The sequence below is a fragment of the Balaenoptera borealis genome, assembly GCF_965194805.1.
Source record: "Balaenoptera borealis genome assembly, chromosome: 2".
NCBI classification, from domain to species: domain Eukaryota; kingdom Metazoa; phylum Chordata; class Mammalia; order Artiodactyla; family Balaenopteridae; genus Balaenoptera; species Balaenoptera borealis.
This window is the reverse complement of record NC_138867.1, coordinates 84,586,096-84,602,541: the sequence shown is the minus strand read 5'-3', so window position 1 is coordinate 84,602,541 and position 16,446 is coordinate 84,586,096. Positions and strand designations below refer to the sequence as shown.

Below are 16,446 nucleotides of genomic sequence, written 5' to 3'. Positions count from 1 at the left end.
AATGCTCTTTCTTTCTCTGCTTAATCATGGCTTTGTTTGTAATAAAATATACAAAGTTGAAAATTTTCATTTTCTCTATTAAAGTGTTGAAGACAGTGATGATAATGAACGCTGGCAGCAGAGTTGGTGGATTCATTTTGTTATTATTGCAGTGATTGCATGGTCTACATTAATACCATTTTCATGCTTTCCACACGGTATTCGAGGTGACTATAAAAATATAATTCATTAAATTAAAGGACAGTATATTCTTCATCCCTACCAATTCTCAGAATATGGCTGAACTGCATTTCTTTCTGTGTACATTTCATTCTGTCATGGACATACAGTGACATGTGCTAGTATTATTTGAACAAATAAAGCCGCATGTAGCCAAGTATTATTTTATTTATGTACCAGACTTTCATTAGTACATATTCTTTGCTTCTTGTCATTCCTCTTTAAAAATGCTTTATATCTAAAATTCAGAAGTTTTCTTAAAGAAAGAAGCATATTTAAACCTATTTACCTATCATGATTTAAGGCATGTGTTACCCCACAGAATTGTTATAAGATAGAGTAATAACTATTAAAATTCTTTTGGAAACACTAAAATATACATGTAACGTTAGAGAAATCAAATACTCTCCTAATGGTAGTACATTTCATTGGCACAAAATATTTTTAGTAATATCAAAGTTTGTGCTTTTATATTTTAGGGCTATGCTGTCAAATACTGTAGTCACCATATGTGGCTATTTAAGTTTTAAATTAAATTAAAAATACATTTACTCAGTCATAAGAGCTACATTTCAAGTATTTAACAGCCACAGTACAGCTAATGGCTACAGTATTGGAGAGTACAGATATGGGAAATTTTCCTTATCACAGAATGTTCTTTAGGACAGCACTATTTTAGAAGAATGTGCCTTTTAGTTAGATTGACTTTAGCATGTTCAAAAACAGCTCACTTGCCATTTCAAGACGAACTGGGTGTATTGGGATGTGTATGTATGTTTATAATATGTGTTTTAGTTATTTGAACATGTCATAAGATTCTTTTACTTGTTAACGTACAGGCACAGCGAGGATAAAAGCCGGAGAACATAAACAGCCTCATTTGCTGGACAGAGATCAAACAAAAGATCAGGAATTTGCAGCTAGTATCAAGGATTTATTTGCTACTTTTGGGGTAAAGTAAAATATTTTACATAAACAAGCAAATTAAATTAATATTTACAATTCTTTTGTAGTGGATTTAAGAAAATAACTATAAAGTGTTCAGCTTAAATCTGAGTGGAACTTTTGAAGTCTTAATTAACCTACTCATTTTATAGGTAATGGAAAATAGGACCCATTTCACCTAAGTGGCATCACCAAGAACTTGATTAGTGTCAAAGACTGGTACCAAGTATTTTTCTTTCTTCTATTGCTTTTAATTTGACTTTTATATTATATTGAGTTTATTTTCTCCCTGCATAAATAAATAACCCATTTAATAAGATAACAGAGGGGGCTTCCCTGGTGGCACAGTGGTTAAGAATCCACCTGCCAATGCAGAGGACACGGGTTCGATCCCTGGTCCGGGAAGATCCCACATGCCGCGGGGCAACTAAGCCCATGCACCACAACCACTGAGACTGTGCTTTAGAGCCCGCGAGCCACAACTACTGAAGCCCTTGGGCTTAGAGCCTGGGCTCTGCAACAAGAGAAGCCACCGCAATGAGAAACCCACTCACCACAAAGAAGACCCAACGCAGCCAAAAGTAAATAAATTAAATAAATAAATTTTAAAAAAAGATGACAGGTATTAACATTATCTTTTTACTATATTTAAATAACTTAGAAAAGAACTTTAGAAGTTAACAAATCTTTTCAAAAACAACTTTTTTTTTTTTTTTCATTTAGAAATGTTTATCTTTATTTCAGAATGACCTATAGGACCTTACCCAGATAAAGGTCCTGTCAGCCCTTCTCACAGGTTATGACTGAGTTTTGCTTCTATGGACCCACCAGTCAAAGCAGCAAAACTAATGAACATCTTATTTTGTGGAAAATAATCTCATCTCAGTATCAAATGGAGAAGAACTCTTCATTTTCTGGGTGAGAAACACAGCCTACAGTACAGACATAGTGGGGTTAAAAAAACCCAACTTCTAAATAGTGATTCTATATTCAATTTAACCAATTTAACCACTTCTCCTATTCATAGCTTCATCCTTTATGTTGTCTGAAGAACTGTGTTTCTCACATGTAGGTTTTTATCAAGTCATTTTCCACAGTACTTGGCAGGTGAATTTCACACTCTTTCAGTGGAACTTTGAAGACCCTTCACAATACCATCAACTGAATTTTCCTACCTCATCTCAGAATTTTATCCCTATCTCCCCCACTTGCTCTTTCCTGGACATATTGGGTACTTTTATAATTATCTACCTTTGTAGATGCAAGTCTCTCTACTTCAAATGTTCTTCTCTCTCTTCTCCATTTGAGAAAACCACTTTGTCAAATCTTACCTTACATTCCTGGGCAAAATGAGTTTCTCTCTCCTTAATGCTTTCATAGATGTTTGTTCAAAATATCATATCATATAAATGTATATATTGGATGTGTACAGATAGTACTTTTTATTATATTAGTTTAATTCTTCTTAAAATGAATAGATTTGTTGTATAAAATCAGAAATTTTGTTTACTTGTTTTCATTCAAACACAAAAGTGTTTATTTTTTATCAAATCATGAACTCTTCCCAGTAATGGATTATATTTCATTCAGATTTTTATTTAATTCTAATTTTTACAAAATATTTCGTGTGTATATTTTAACTACTGAAATAAATTGGGTATAACTTTTTCACATTGTTAAAAATTAAAATACAATTGTTAAAATACACTTTTCAGAAAATTTAAACATGATTTTTTTTTTTTTAAATTATTGCCAGGCAAGAAACAAAAACAAGCCAATTCCAATATTTCTTTCTTGGAAACAGAGTGCTTTGATTGCTAGTATTAGGATACAAAATAATATAATGTCCAGTTAACAGTCTTAGACTTCTGACTAACACCTGTCTGGGTGGGTAACTAGAAGATATCTTAATCTTTTTAAAAGTTTATTAGAAGGGACTTCCAGAATGTCAGAGTGAGGAGCTTAGAAATTCTTAAGCTCCAAAAAATAGTAATTGAAACTGGCAAAATTGTCAACAACCATTTCAAAACTCTGGAAATTAGGATTACACTTTGAAAATCACTGATTTATCAAAGATTTTTCTACTTACCCTAATTCTGAAAGCACAATTACAGAGCAGGTTCTGCATATGTCGTTGGCTTATAAACTTAGTTTCTGATAGGTGCCTGTCCTAGGACGAAGGAAGGTTACAAAAACCATAAATCACCTTGTGATATTCCTAACACACTGCCACGAAGTGGCCAAGAGCAAAACAGTAGTCAAAATGAAGTTTCCTTGCTTTGAGCCCACCTGGACTTTATATAAACAATAATTTGAGAAATTCTCATTTTCATTTATCAAGTACAAATTGGTGTGTAATTTAAATGGAATAACTTGTTACTCTTTTAAAAAGTTAAACTATTTTTTTTGTTACAACCTGATAGAACCATACCCATCTAATTTTTAAATGATTACAAGTTAACAGTTGTTGAACCCACCATTTAAAATGGTTCTTAAATAGTTTTGGGGACATTTATGTGCCTTAGTTGCTCTTCTATAAAATAATGGTAATAGTAGTGCATATCTTATATACATACTTAGAATTAAACATATTAATAGATGTAAGGCACTTAGAACAGTGCCTGGTGCATAGTAGTACAATATAACGGATTGTTATTTTAGTTTTTCTTATTCATCTCTTTTTAATTGTGTAGTGTCACTGTGTTTGGTATTTGTATGGTCAGGCCACTCAAGGTGGCTGTTCTCTGGCTCTCTGTACATTCCTGTGCTCTACCAGTGCCTGCTTCACCTAAACCCTACTCACCTGACTGACCTTTCTACACACTTGCCCCAGGCCCAGCTAGTGATTGTTCTTATCAAAGGGGTGGTGAGGGGCATGCCGCTCTGCTAGTTTCCATGGTAACCTGGTGAGCCAACCTGACTCCCCCTATAACTGGCAGTCCCCGCCCCTCCTCCCCACCCCCGCACCCCCCAGCAAAGCCTGCTACCATGTCTTGTCTGCTGGTCTGCTGCACACGATGAGATGTTGCTCCAGGACCTTGCCTCAGACATGTAAGCTCCCCCATCCATTAAACCATTGATGTCTCTGTCACTGACTCCAGGCTCTTTCTTCAGTCTTAAAGCTGGGCAGGCACTGGCCTTATAGGCTTGTGGGGTGCAGCCCAACAGTATTAAAGATAAACTAGTAACTAATATCCATGCCTTTATGGAACTTATGGGTCTCAGATTTAAAAAAAAAACCCACAGATTAAAAACAACTGATTAACAACTGAGTAGAGAAAATTGTGTGAAACCTGTTTTAGATGAGGGGTAAAGAAGGCTTCACTGAACAGGGAGCCTTTAAATGGAGGAACCTAAAGCATGAGAAGGAGTTAACCATGTGAAGAATGGTCGTTAAGAAAATTCCAAGCACAAGGTACACATGTGGAAAGACCTTGAGGAAGCAAAGATTTGGGTATGTTTAGTTTAGAGAAGACCTTTGTGTTGGAGCATAGTTACTTGGTGGGGAGAGTGATAGAATGATAGGTTGGAGAGACATTCAGGGACTAACTCATGTCTTTGTGGGACAGGGTAAGAACTTTAGATTTTATTTTTAATGCAATAGGAAGTCACTAGTTTAAGTAGGGGAATAATATGAACATAATATAAATTTTGTTTTAGGAACTTTTAAACTTTGTGTAAAAAATGGATTAGAGTGGATTAAGAATTGAAAAGTCAGTACAATTTGAGTGTTGTTTCAGGAAGTTTTCCTTATGTGCCATAAAAAGTTGAATTTTTTATTCAGCTGTAGCATATGAGGACTCAATTTCAGGAGCCAATTAAAGAACCACTTGGCATTCATAAAATTCAGGGCTACTGATAATAATTTATGTAGGAAGAAAAAAATAGGCGTTCTAGGAAGCAACATGATCTGAGCTTCTGGAGCCATTACAAAGAAAGAAAAATAAAAAGCCTAAAATATGGGAAGCAAATGTTCTAAAATCCAGGTACCTTATAGACATGTAATGTTAAGATTCAATAGAAAAGCCCATGCATCTAGGCTCTTGCCTTTAACATTATAGCAGGCTTGAGTTTCAGAAAGAAAACAGATAACGGGCCTACTAGATTTTAAAAATTTGCAGTGTTTGCTTTCTTTCATAGTTTAGCACCTGCCAAAGATGAGTTTCTTAGTAGAACATATCTGTTAAGCCATGTTGGTGAAATTAAAGTAGAGCATGTCTTCCCTGATGATGCTTGTGTTTACTTGTGAGTCAGTCAAGCAATGAAGATTATAAAGGAATTCATGTAAGCAAGAGCAGATTTGTGCAGTGAGTAATGGTTATAATCTCTCATCAAGTAAGGGCTAGAGATTCTATGACTTTCTGGTAATGAGTAGAAGGTAGAACTAATTGTGAGTTTATGCTTCTCTGTGATAGATCTAATAGGCAGAGAGATTTTCCTTGTTAGGGTCTGTTACTTTCACCTAAGCCCAAAAGTCAGGTCGCACACTAGAGACTGACCACCAGAGAGTAGCATCCTAGTTTCCTTGGTGAAAAGCCTTAGAGAGAGCCAGCTATAGCCTTCTCTTTGTGTCCCACATATATATTCAAGAGTTAAGAAGGCTAATGGTGAATCAGGTCTCCCCTTATCCATAGGTTCTGATCTGTTAGCAGGCCTAACTACTAGTAGGACCACCCAGTGGAGACAGTATATAGCATTTACTACTGTTGAGACCTTATACTGATACAAGTATTTCTTTGATTCTGAGATACACTTTTTTCCCCTTGACATTTTAACATCTTTGAAATTGGTAGGATCTTAAACTGATGGAATCTTGAAATAGCTGTAAGTCAGAATGTAATTGTGACATAGTAGATATTGCCTGATATAGCAAACTTGGAAATGACTATTCATATTATTATTACTTTGAGTTATATACATTAGTGGTGCTGTCCATATTGAAAGAAACTTCTCTTTAACTCTTCAAAAAGCTAATGCAATATTTAAGCATTGAATTTTAAAGTTAATATATATGTAGAAAGACAGAAACAGCAACAGGATATAATTTTTGATACTAGTAAAGCAAATACTTGCTGTTGTAGGAATGATCACTAGTTCACATTTTCTTGCAAAGAAATGGCCAAGTGTTTTGTGGGACTAAAGTAAAGAATTCCCACAAGTAGAGATAGCTTTATTGTTCTTTTATTGAGATATCTGCAAAAGGATTGCCTCCCACATGCCAAGTTGTGTAGCTGAGTCAGGAAAAATTGGCATTATTTGCAAATGATCTGGATGATAATGGGTTAATATCCAAAATATATAAATACCTCAGAAAACTCAGAAAAATTGACATTATATCTTCTTAATAGATATAATGTATTTCAAAAGCTGGTTAGACTGCAATCTGAGTAACGTAGGACTTTCCTTAAGGCATTGTACCATAATGTGAGTGGTAGTGATTTTTTTTACTTAGAAGTACATAAAATTATGGTGTCTCTTACAGTAGATGGCATTGGCATTTTAGATTCAATGAAATATGGTATTTCAACCTTTCTGAGCCTCACTTTCTTCAGCCAAGAAATTGGTACAATAACGGTGCCTTCCTCATAGGAATGTAAAGTGTACAGATCAGTGCATAGCCCATAGTAAAAACTCAATAAATGCATAAATAATATGAATTGAGATATTGAGATATTTCTGATTTTAGATTAGGGAAGGAAAATGCACAAAAAAATTAGGGGAAAATGTCATGACAAGATCTTCCTTTATCTTGATAAGAAATGTGGGTTATCAACTATAAAATAAGAAAATTAAAAAGACTAGTGTGAGGAACTTCATTTCCTAAGGCCTATTGTCTTTCTCCTCTATTAATCCTGTAGTTCAGTACCTCCTGGTTCATGACACTTAGTTGGTATTGTTTGCTTGAAGTCCAATGACTGTTTAGAAGCTCCTGATATAAGGACTAATGGAAAATCATTCCAGCAAACAGATCATTCCAGCCAGTAAAATATATCACCATCATTATAAGACTTACTAATAGTTGGTTGAAATACACACCTCCTGATTTTCTACACATAGTTTTTGGTTTTTTTTTAAAGTCTTCTTTACTTGTCATGAGTTTTTAATAAAGGGAGCCAGAGAAGTGGGTATTTTTAAATGGATTCTCCCTACTATTACTGTATTTCTTGCTTGGTGTGATATATTTTAGAAAATTCAACAAGTAAGGAAAGAAAAGAGTTTTATTAAAATGTCAGTAAAGATAATTTTTATAGCTTATTATTTTTATTGAAATGTAGTTGATTTACAATATTATATGGTTTCAAGTGTACAGCATAGTGATCTAATACTTTTATAGATTATATGCCATTTGAAGTTATCATAAAATATTGGCTATATTCCCTGTGCTATATAATATATTCTTGTAACTTATTTATTATATACATAGTAGTTTGTACCTCTTTATTTGCTACCCCCTCTTGCCCCTCCCCCTTTCTCCTCCCCACTGGTAATCACTAGTTTGTTCTATCTGTAAGCCTGTTTCTGTTATGTTATATTCATTTGTTTGTTTTAGTTTTTATATTGCATATGTAAGTGATACCATACAGTGTTTGTCCTTCTCTGTCTGACTTATTTTACTAAGCATAATATCCCCCAGGCCCATCCATGTTGTTGCAGAAGGCAAAACTTTGTTGATTTTTTTTTTTTTTTAATTAATTTATTTATTTTTGGCTGTGTTGGGTCTTCGTTTCTGTGCGAGGGCTTTCTCTAGTAGCGGCAAGTGGGGGCCACTCTTCATTGCGGTGCGCGGGCCTCTCACTATCACGGCCTCTCTTGTTGCGGAGCACAAGCTCCAGACGCGCAGGCTCAGTTGTTGTGGCTCACGGGCCTAGTTGCTCCGTGGCGTGTGGGATCTTCCCAGACCAGGGCTCAAACCCGTGTCCCCTGCATTAGCAGGCAGATTCTCAACCACTGCGCCACCAGGGAAGCCCTAGGGTCAGTTTAGTATTCACGATTTCTTTTTGTTTTTTTCTGTCTAAAAAGTTCTTTAACTCCCCCCAAATCTGAATGATAACCCTGCTGGGTAGAGTATCCTAGGTTGTAGGTTTTTCCCTTTTAGCAGTTTAAATATATCATGCCACTCCCTTATGGCCTGCAAAGTTTCTGCAGAAAAATCACTGATAGATCTATGGGGGCTCCCTTGTACACGACTCTTTATTTTTCTCTTGCTGGTCTTTAGAATTCTCTCTTTATCTTTAACTTCTGCCATTTTAATTATTGTACGTCTTGGTGTAGATATCTTTGGGTTCATCTCTTTTGGGGCTTTCTGTGTTTCCTGTACCTGGATATCTGTTTCCTTCTTCAGGTTCAGGATGTTTCCAGCCATAATTTCATCAAATACATTTTCAACCCCTTTCTCTCTCTCTTCTCCTTCTAGGACTCCTATAATGCAAATGATAGTATGCTTGATGAAATCTCAGAGGTCCCTTAAACTGTCCTCATTTTTAAAATTTGTTTTTCTTTTTACTGTTCTGATTGGGTGATTTCCATCATTCTATCTTCTAGATCACTTAGGCATTCTTTTGTATGCCCTAGTCTGCTGTTAACTCCTTGTAGTGTGTTTTTCATTTCAGTTCTCGTATTCAGCTCTGATTCTTTTTATAATTTATTTACTTATTTATTTATTTGGCTGTGTTGTGTCTTTGTTTCTGTGCGAGGGCTTCCTCCAGTTGCGGCAAGCAGGGGCCACTCCTCATTGCGGTGCGCGGGCCTCCCACTATTGCGGCCTCTCTTGTTGCGGAGCACAGGCTCCAGATGCGCAGGCTCAGTAATTGTGGCTCACGGGCCCAGCCGCTCCGCGGCATGTGGGATCCTCCCGGACCAGGGCTCGAACCCGTGTCCCCTGCATTAGCAGGCAGATTCCCAACCACTGCGCCACCAGGGAAGCCCTGATTCTTTTTATACTTTCAATTTCCTTGTTGAAATTCTCACTGTGTTCATCTATTCTTTTCTCAAGTTCAGTTAGCATTCTTATTACTAATGCTTTGAAATCTTTATCTGGTAAATTATTTATTTCTGTTTCATTAATTATTTTTTCAGAGTTTTTTTCTTGTTATTTCATTTGAAACAAATTCTTTTGTCTTCTCGTTTTGTTTAACTTTCTCTTGAATGTCTATGAAATTAGGTAAAACAGTTAACTCTCCCAGTCTTGCAAGGGTGTCCTTGTGTGGGAGCATCCCTGTGCAGTCTGTGTGTTCCCAGTGCCTTTGGTGGGAGAGCTGGATCTAAAGTGTGCATGGGTCATGTATTTTGCCAGGGTACACTGGCAGCTATCACCTTGGTGGGAGGTGGGGCTGGAGATAGCATGGCGAGAGCCAGTCAGGGGTGAGCCAGGGCTTCTCCTATGCTCAGTGGCCATCCTCACACTATCTGGGGTGAGATTGTGTCCTGAGGTGCTGGAGGAGAAGCTCTGAGAATTGGGTCTGAGCTGGTTCTGTTCCCTGTAGGTGTGTGCTCTCCCCCTTCCCTGCAATGGCACCTTCGCCCTAGAGGGTAGTAGTGCTGAAGCAAGAGGGGCCAGAGCAGGTGCCCAGTGTGGGCCAGGGCATGTGCCAAGGTGGTCTCTGCACATCACTCAGTGTTCCAGACAGCTACCGATCCACCAACTTCCATGAGTATCAGTCATGGCTACCCTCACCCCATTCAGATGCAGTGCTGGGTCCAAGTCGGCTATGTCCTCACCAAGTGTGCACTGTCCAAGACAGTGGTAACCTTCACCCTAGTGGGGAACTGCGCTGGAGCTAAAGGGGCTGGGGTACTCGCTGGGGTGGTGATAGGAAACCAGCCAGAGCCCCAGGCAGTTTCAGTCTGCTTCCACCATCTTTTTTGGGGCGTGAACAAGCATGTGCACACTCTTTACGAGTAGAGTCTCAGTTTCTTACAGCTCTCATGTAAGTTCCACTGGTCTTCTAACCAGCTATGAGGACTTGTCTTCCCACTATCAAATACCAGGGCTGGGATACTCAATATTTGGTTCAAATCCCTCACTCTCCAGGGAGGCTCTCTGAGCCCATAATAATCTCTCTCCTCTTCTCTGTCCCCTCCTAGGAGTGTAAGTCCCGACCTAATCATTCTCCTCCCTTCCTACTTGATTCTGTGTGGATAGTTCTTTACAGCCTTGGTTGTAGAAGAGTCTTTCTGCCAGTCTCCAGTTGTTTTCAGTGAGAATTTTTCCACATGTAGATGTATTTTTTGATGTGTTTGTGGGGGGGATGTGAACCCAGTGTCCTCCTGCTCTGCTATCTTGATCTCTTCCCCAATTTTTATACTTTTAAAATAGATAAAATAGACATAAGTAAAATAAAAGATAAAAAGCTAGAAGAGACAAAATATTTAACATTTTTATAAAGTTATAATGTACATGAGGTGAAAAGTTGTAACTGTAAAAGTAAATGGGATTAAGCTTGAAGAAAAGAAAGTAGAACAGTGAATAAATTTAATATCTATTTAGCTATAGCTATAAAAATATAATGGACTAGAAACATATTTTAAAACAACAAAAACATAACACTTGGAAGTGAGGGAAATAAATCATGAAAAAGAAAAATTAATGAAATTAACACTCGCTGCAAGCATGTAAGGAATAAAATTTCATAGGGGAAAAGCTTCTTTTAAATGTGTGGAGCAGAGAGATCAACACGTTCACCCTCCTTTTCTTCATCTCATGCTTGTCTCATCCCTTATTACCCAGGAAGACATTTACATACCAGGACTCCAATGAACAAAGAAGTGTCAATGAGTATTATAATATGAAAGAACTTTGTGACTATAAAGGACCAAATGAATATGAGGTATTCTTCATTGCTTGTGTGACTGCTGATAGATGACAGACTATATCAAAGAAGATAGTGTCCAAATTATTTAGATATTTTGGTAGTCAAATATTGGTAGTCAAAATATTGACTTTCCTTTGAAGGCAAATTAATTACTATTGTAGAAAACATAATCAAATATATCACTTGTATTTATGTCAGGACATTATATACTGGTTTTAATCTCTGAGTTGTCTGCTAGGTTTTACTTAAAATAAATTGGTGTTCATGGAAGCAGACTAGGTAAGATTCCAGCATGGGAAGCTGAAACATTTTTAAACATGCTATAAGCAAAAAGATAACCATTACTTATTTTCTATGGCAAATTATAGCTGTGTACCATAAAGAATCAAGACCAGAGCAGGTGAGAAGTTAAATAATCAGGTAAGACACTTGAGAAGTTAAAAATTTATTGGTGTCCTCCTCAACTTACGTTTTCCTTCTATTTGTCCATAGACACCAAGGCCTTTTTTACTGGCAGGATCAGTGTCTCCCATCATGCAACCTGGATTAGGGTAGGAAGTAGATTAATGCTTCTACCTCATGAAGGAAAAAACTTCCAGAATTAATTGTGACATCATATGACCCATCTTCAGGAACTGTTTCCTCTCTGCAACATTCCTCTACAGCGATTTCTTCATTAACATTTGTATCCCACTGCTACTTGATCCCTCTCCTGAACCTCAGCCTACTTTTCTGAGGCCTCTATACCTAATACTTTATATTTTGTTGGTCCTGCTCTTGTTTCAGACTCCAACTAAGTAAGCACATATAGAAGTACCTAACTTAGTTTGAAGTTCCAGACCAGCATGAGCCTCCTCTGGTGTAGTAAAGACCCTAGTTGTTGGCAGACTCTGTGATGGACTAGGGCTAAGATCCACAGTACTGCAAGATATGGCTGTTGCACAGAACTGTCTCCTACTGTGCGGAACTAATTCAGTTTCTCCCTTTGTGTATCAACAACTACCAGAATTAAGCCTAATTTTGCTACATGAAACCACTTGGATACCGATTTGTATATCTGGCCTTCTTCTTTGACTCCTGTATTTTATATCTAAGAAAAGAAATGGGTTGATTTTTTTTAAGCAGGATCACCTGGAAGAGAATCCATGGTATTCTGAGTATTTGCTATGCTCACAGTCCCTTTCTGAATAAAGTGCCCAGAAGTGTTTCCTTGTGCATTAGTTGCCTTGCTCTGTATGATATATTCCAAATGTCCTAGCCAAAAGTAGATCTGGGATCAGCACTTGAGTCCAAGACAGTAATCTTTAGATTTCCCCAAAACCTATTAAGTATCATATCTTGAGCACAATGACCAACAGAGACACCTTGCTGTAAACTAATCTAGTCAGTTCCTCTCTCTTGGGGAGTATATACATAGGAGAAAGAGAGGGAAACTCAAGCAACATAGCTTTGGTAAATTGACATAGAGAAAATGAATGAGCAAAGACCATTGAGATAAAGAAGAAAATGGAGAGAGAATAGTCAGTAGCCAAAATAGAAGCAGACATAGACACAATAAGCTGACAGAAAGAAACTGAATATTTGGGCCTTTGAAGCAATCAAGATAAAGCAATGGAACTCCCACTACTAAGCAGACAAGATAGGCTGCCATCTTATTCTGAATGATGGTTCTATTTCTTTACGAGCGCTGAATTGTTTAGCTACTGAGAGAGTGTTTGGGCTTTCTTACTTTCTGTGTAACATTATGATAAGCTGCATCAACTGAATTAGCCACTGAGTCTGTTCATTTTAATCCTAAACAGCATAAACAGAAAAATTATCTCATGCATTGGTTCTCAGATTAACATCATCATCATCATTTGGGAATTTGTTAAAAACGTGAATTCTTAGGCCCCATTCCAGACCTACTGAATCAGAAACTCTGGAAGTAGGACCTGGCAATATATGTTTTATAACTGCCCTCCAAATGATTTAAGGCTAACTCAAGTTTACAAACAACAAATTTAGTAATCTCATGTGATTACTCTTATTTTATAAATTATGAAACTGATGTATATTCTTTACTGGGCACCTACTATGTGCCAGAAATTATATAAATTATTACATATATGCAATTCTCATAATCACCATAAATATAGGTATTATCATTTCTACTTTACAGATGATGAACCAGTAATTTAAAGAGGATGAGTAACTTTTCCAAAGACATGTATGTCTTTGGACACACACACACACACACACACACACACATATATACAGGTGGCCGAATTGAGGTTAAGAATATAAGAATACCTCATGTATTTTACTCTCAGGCCATTGCTCTATCTACTATTACATAATACTTGCTGAAAATGAGATATGTAGAGATTGTGATTTGCTTATTGTTACTCCAAAAATCAGTTGCAGAGCCAAGACAAAAAACCAGATTTTCTGTTTCTTGTTTTGCTTGTTATATCTAATACAGACTTCCATTTCATACAGAATCATGGAATATTGCTATAACTTTCATTAGAATAAGGACTGTGCTTAATATTCAATTCTCAATAATTATTATGAATAAATCAACATTTGTGAACTAGAAGGACCTATAAAAGAGGTATAATCCACTAATTGAGCAGTATCTGAATGTGCAACATAAGAAATATAAAATTTTAAAAAATAAAATAAAATATTCAAATAAGACTATTCATAAATAATTATCTATTTTTAAAATTAGATAAAGTAAAAAGTAATCACAAAACTATGAATAATTCAGAACTACTCAAGAACTTCATGAAAAAATTTAAAACTCATGTAACAGTATTAGAGGAGACTAGGATAAGTTGAGAGATATACAATTTAATGGATAAAATGACAACTTTCATATATGTGATTTCTTTCTCAAATAATCTATGGATTCAATGTGATGTAATCACTATGGCAACAATTTTATTTTTTTAGTAAATGACAAATTGATTCTAAAATTATTATGGCAGAATAAGGGCATGAATAGGTAAAACGAAGAGTGTTGATCCTCGTACACATTAAGACAGGCTATAAAGCCTTAGCAGTGAAAAAAAAAAAGGTAGCATTTTCTCAGTACAGATAAATAGGCCAGTGGAACAGAATAAAGAACACAGCTACAGATTAATGTATCTAAGAACTTGTCATATGATAGAAGAGGCACTTCAAGGATAATTGTTCGATAGGTGTGATGACTAACTTTGTTCTCTATTTGGTGAAATGAAGTTGGCTCTCTACTTAATGTTATGCAAAAAGGTGATTTCTAGGTTAATAGAATGTGACTAGAAAAAACAACAAAGTTAATGTTTAAAATGAAAGAAATACCTTGTGACATAGAGGTAGGAAAAGGTTAGACAAGATTCCCAATAGCGTCAAATATGGGCTTATAATTTATGGATTAGATTACATTAAGTCAAAGATTTCTATTCAATGAAGGAAGCTATAAACAGTTGTAAAAGGTGGGCGACAGATACCTAAATCCAACAAGAGATTAATATTTAGAATAAACAAGGAATTCTTGGAAAATCTACACAAGGATATCAGGAAGCCTAATAAACACACAAATAGCCAGTTCATACACACAAAATAGTCCTAAATAGCTAAGAATTATATCAAGAAATGCTCAGTTGTATTGGAAATTAGGGAAATACAAAATATAGCATTGTAATAATATACATTCATCAGCATGGAAAAATTTTGAAAGCCAGCCAATATTAAAGTGTTCGTGATTATGTGGGGTGTGCCAGTTATTATTGCTACATGACAAACCTCCCCAAAACTTAGTGGCTTAAAATACTAGAGCATCCGTTTTGCTCATGATGCTGTGATTTGTGCAGGGCTTACTCTTCTCAGCTCTACTTGTGGTCAGTTGTAGTGAACTAAGTCTGGGGGATGGAGTCATCTGAAGACTTGTTCACTCAGATATTAGCTTTTGATCCTGGCTCTTTGCTGGAATGCCCACACATCGTCTCTCCATCTGGCCTGGGCTTTCTCATAACATGGTAACCAAGTTCCAAGGCCAGAGTCCTGAGAGAGTGAGAGTTCCCAGCAGAAGTCATATTATCCTTTTATGACCCAACCTCAGAAGTCATGCAGCATTACTTGCTTTGCTGAGGCGGTCGTAAAGCCCTTTCAAAGTTCAATGCCTCTTTCTTGGAGAATAGCAAAGTTCTGGAAGGGGATGTGAAGTCAGAAATATTGATCTGGGCCTCCCTGGTGGCGCAGTGGTTGAGAGTCTGCCTGCCGATGCGAGGGACACGGGTTCGAGCCCTGGTCTGGGAGGATCCCACATGCTGCGGAGCGACTAGTCCCGTAAGCCACAATTGCTGAGCCTGCGCGTCTGGAGTCTGTGCGTCTGGAGCGTGTGCTCCGCAACAAGAGAGGCCGCGATAGTGAGAGGCCCGTGCACCGCGATGAAGAGTGGCCCCCGCTTGCTGCAACTAGAGAGAGCCCTCGCACAGAAACGAAGACCCGACACAACCATAAATAAATAAATAAAATTAAAAAAAAGAAATATTGATCTGATGAATTTTAGAAAATATCAGTTGCTACATGAAGAAAATGGAACTATCTTATATTATGGTGGGAATATAAACTGATAATTCTGGAGAAAAGATTTGGAGAAATAATGGAATGAAGTACACCAAATTCCAATGCCCTAGCAATCCCTTTCTAGGATATGTACTTCCAAAGACACTCTATCCTATTTCCTTAAGGGTTGCACAGGGATGTTTAATGTAGCCTTGTTTGTGCCAGTAGGAAGTTGAAGTCAGCCTAAGCATTTAACCCTATGGGAGTGGATAAATATTGTGGAATTACACTATGTAATGTTAAATAGCACTCAGAAGATGAATTCGATGAATATGCAGAAAATGATTAGATTTTAGAAATTGTGTTTAGGGCTAGAAAAAGAAATTTTAAGTTTGTTAAAAAATATATACAAATATAAAACACCACTAAATAGTTTCAAAGATATATACATATCTAGGAAATCCAAAAATTAGTTTGAAGGTTAATGTTTTAGTTCTAGCAGTTCTAGCAAACTGCCAGATCCCCAAATAAAAATTATCGGTGGTATGGAGATCAAATAACAAATAAAAATGGTTAAAACACTACATGTCTTTTATGGTATGTGTATATTGGTGAATTTTAAATTTATATTTCAATTTTTATATACATATATATGTATTTTCAGTTAAGACTGAAAAAGCTAAACTTTTTGTGGATTGGTCATTAACATGTGAGTGGGTATATCTATTCCTCTTTACCTAACAAAATAAAGTAATTCACATGTAACTTATTTCTATTTCAGATTCTGATCAAGAATCCAATGTTTGTGTACCTATCCCTGTCCAGAGCTTCAGAATCTTTAGTTATGATTGGAGCATCTGAATTTTTGCCTATATACATAGAAAATCAGTTTATATTAACACCCAGTGAAGCAACTACACTTGCAGGTAGACATTTC

General features: G+C 36.5%; 1 protein-coding gene across 1 annotated transcript in view; it reads left to right on the top strand.

Annotated features, from left to right (window-relative positions):
- The window catches only part of SLCO6A1 (solute carrier organic anion transporter family member 6A1), a 96,700-nt gene that overhangs the window by 25,721 nt on the left and 54,533 nt on the right, over positions 1–16,446 (top strand). Inside the window, exon 4 of the mRNA XM_082380429.1 lies at positions 16,282–16,435. Coding sequence (XP_082236555.1) covers positions 16,282–16,435 — 154 coding nt within the window. The remainder of the gene's footprint in view (positions 1–16,281; positions 16,436–16,446) is intronic.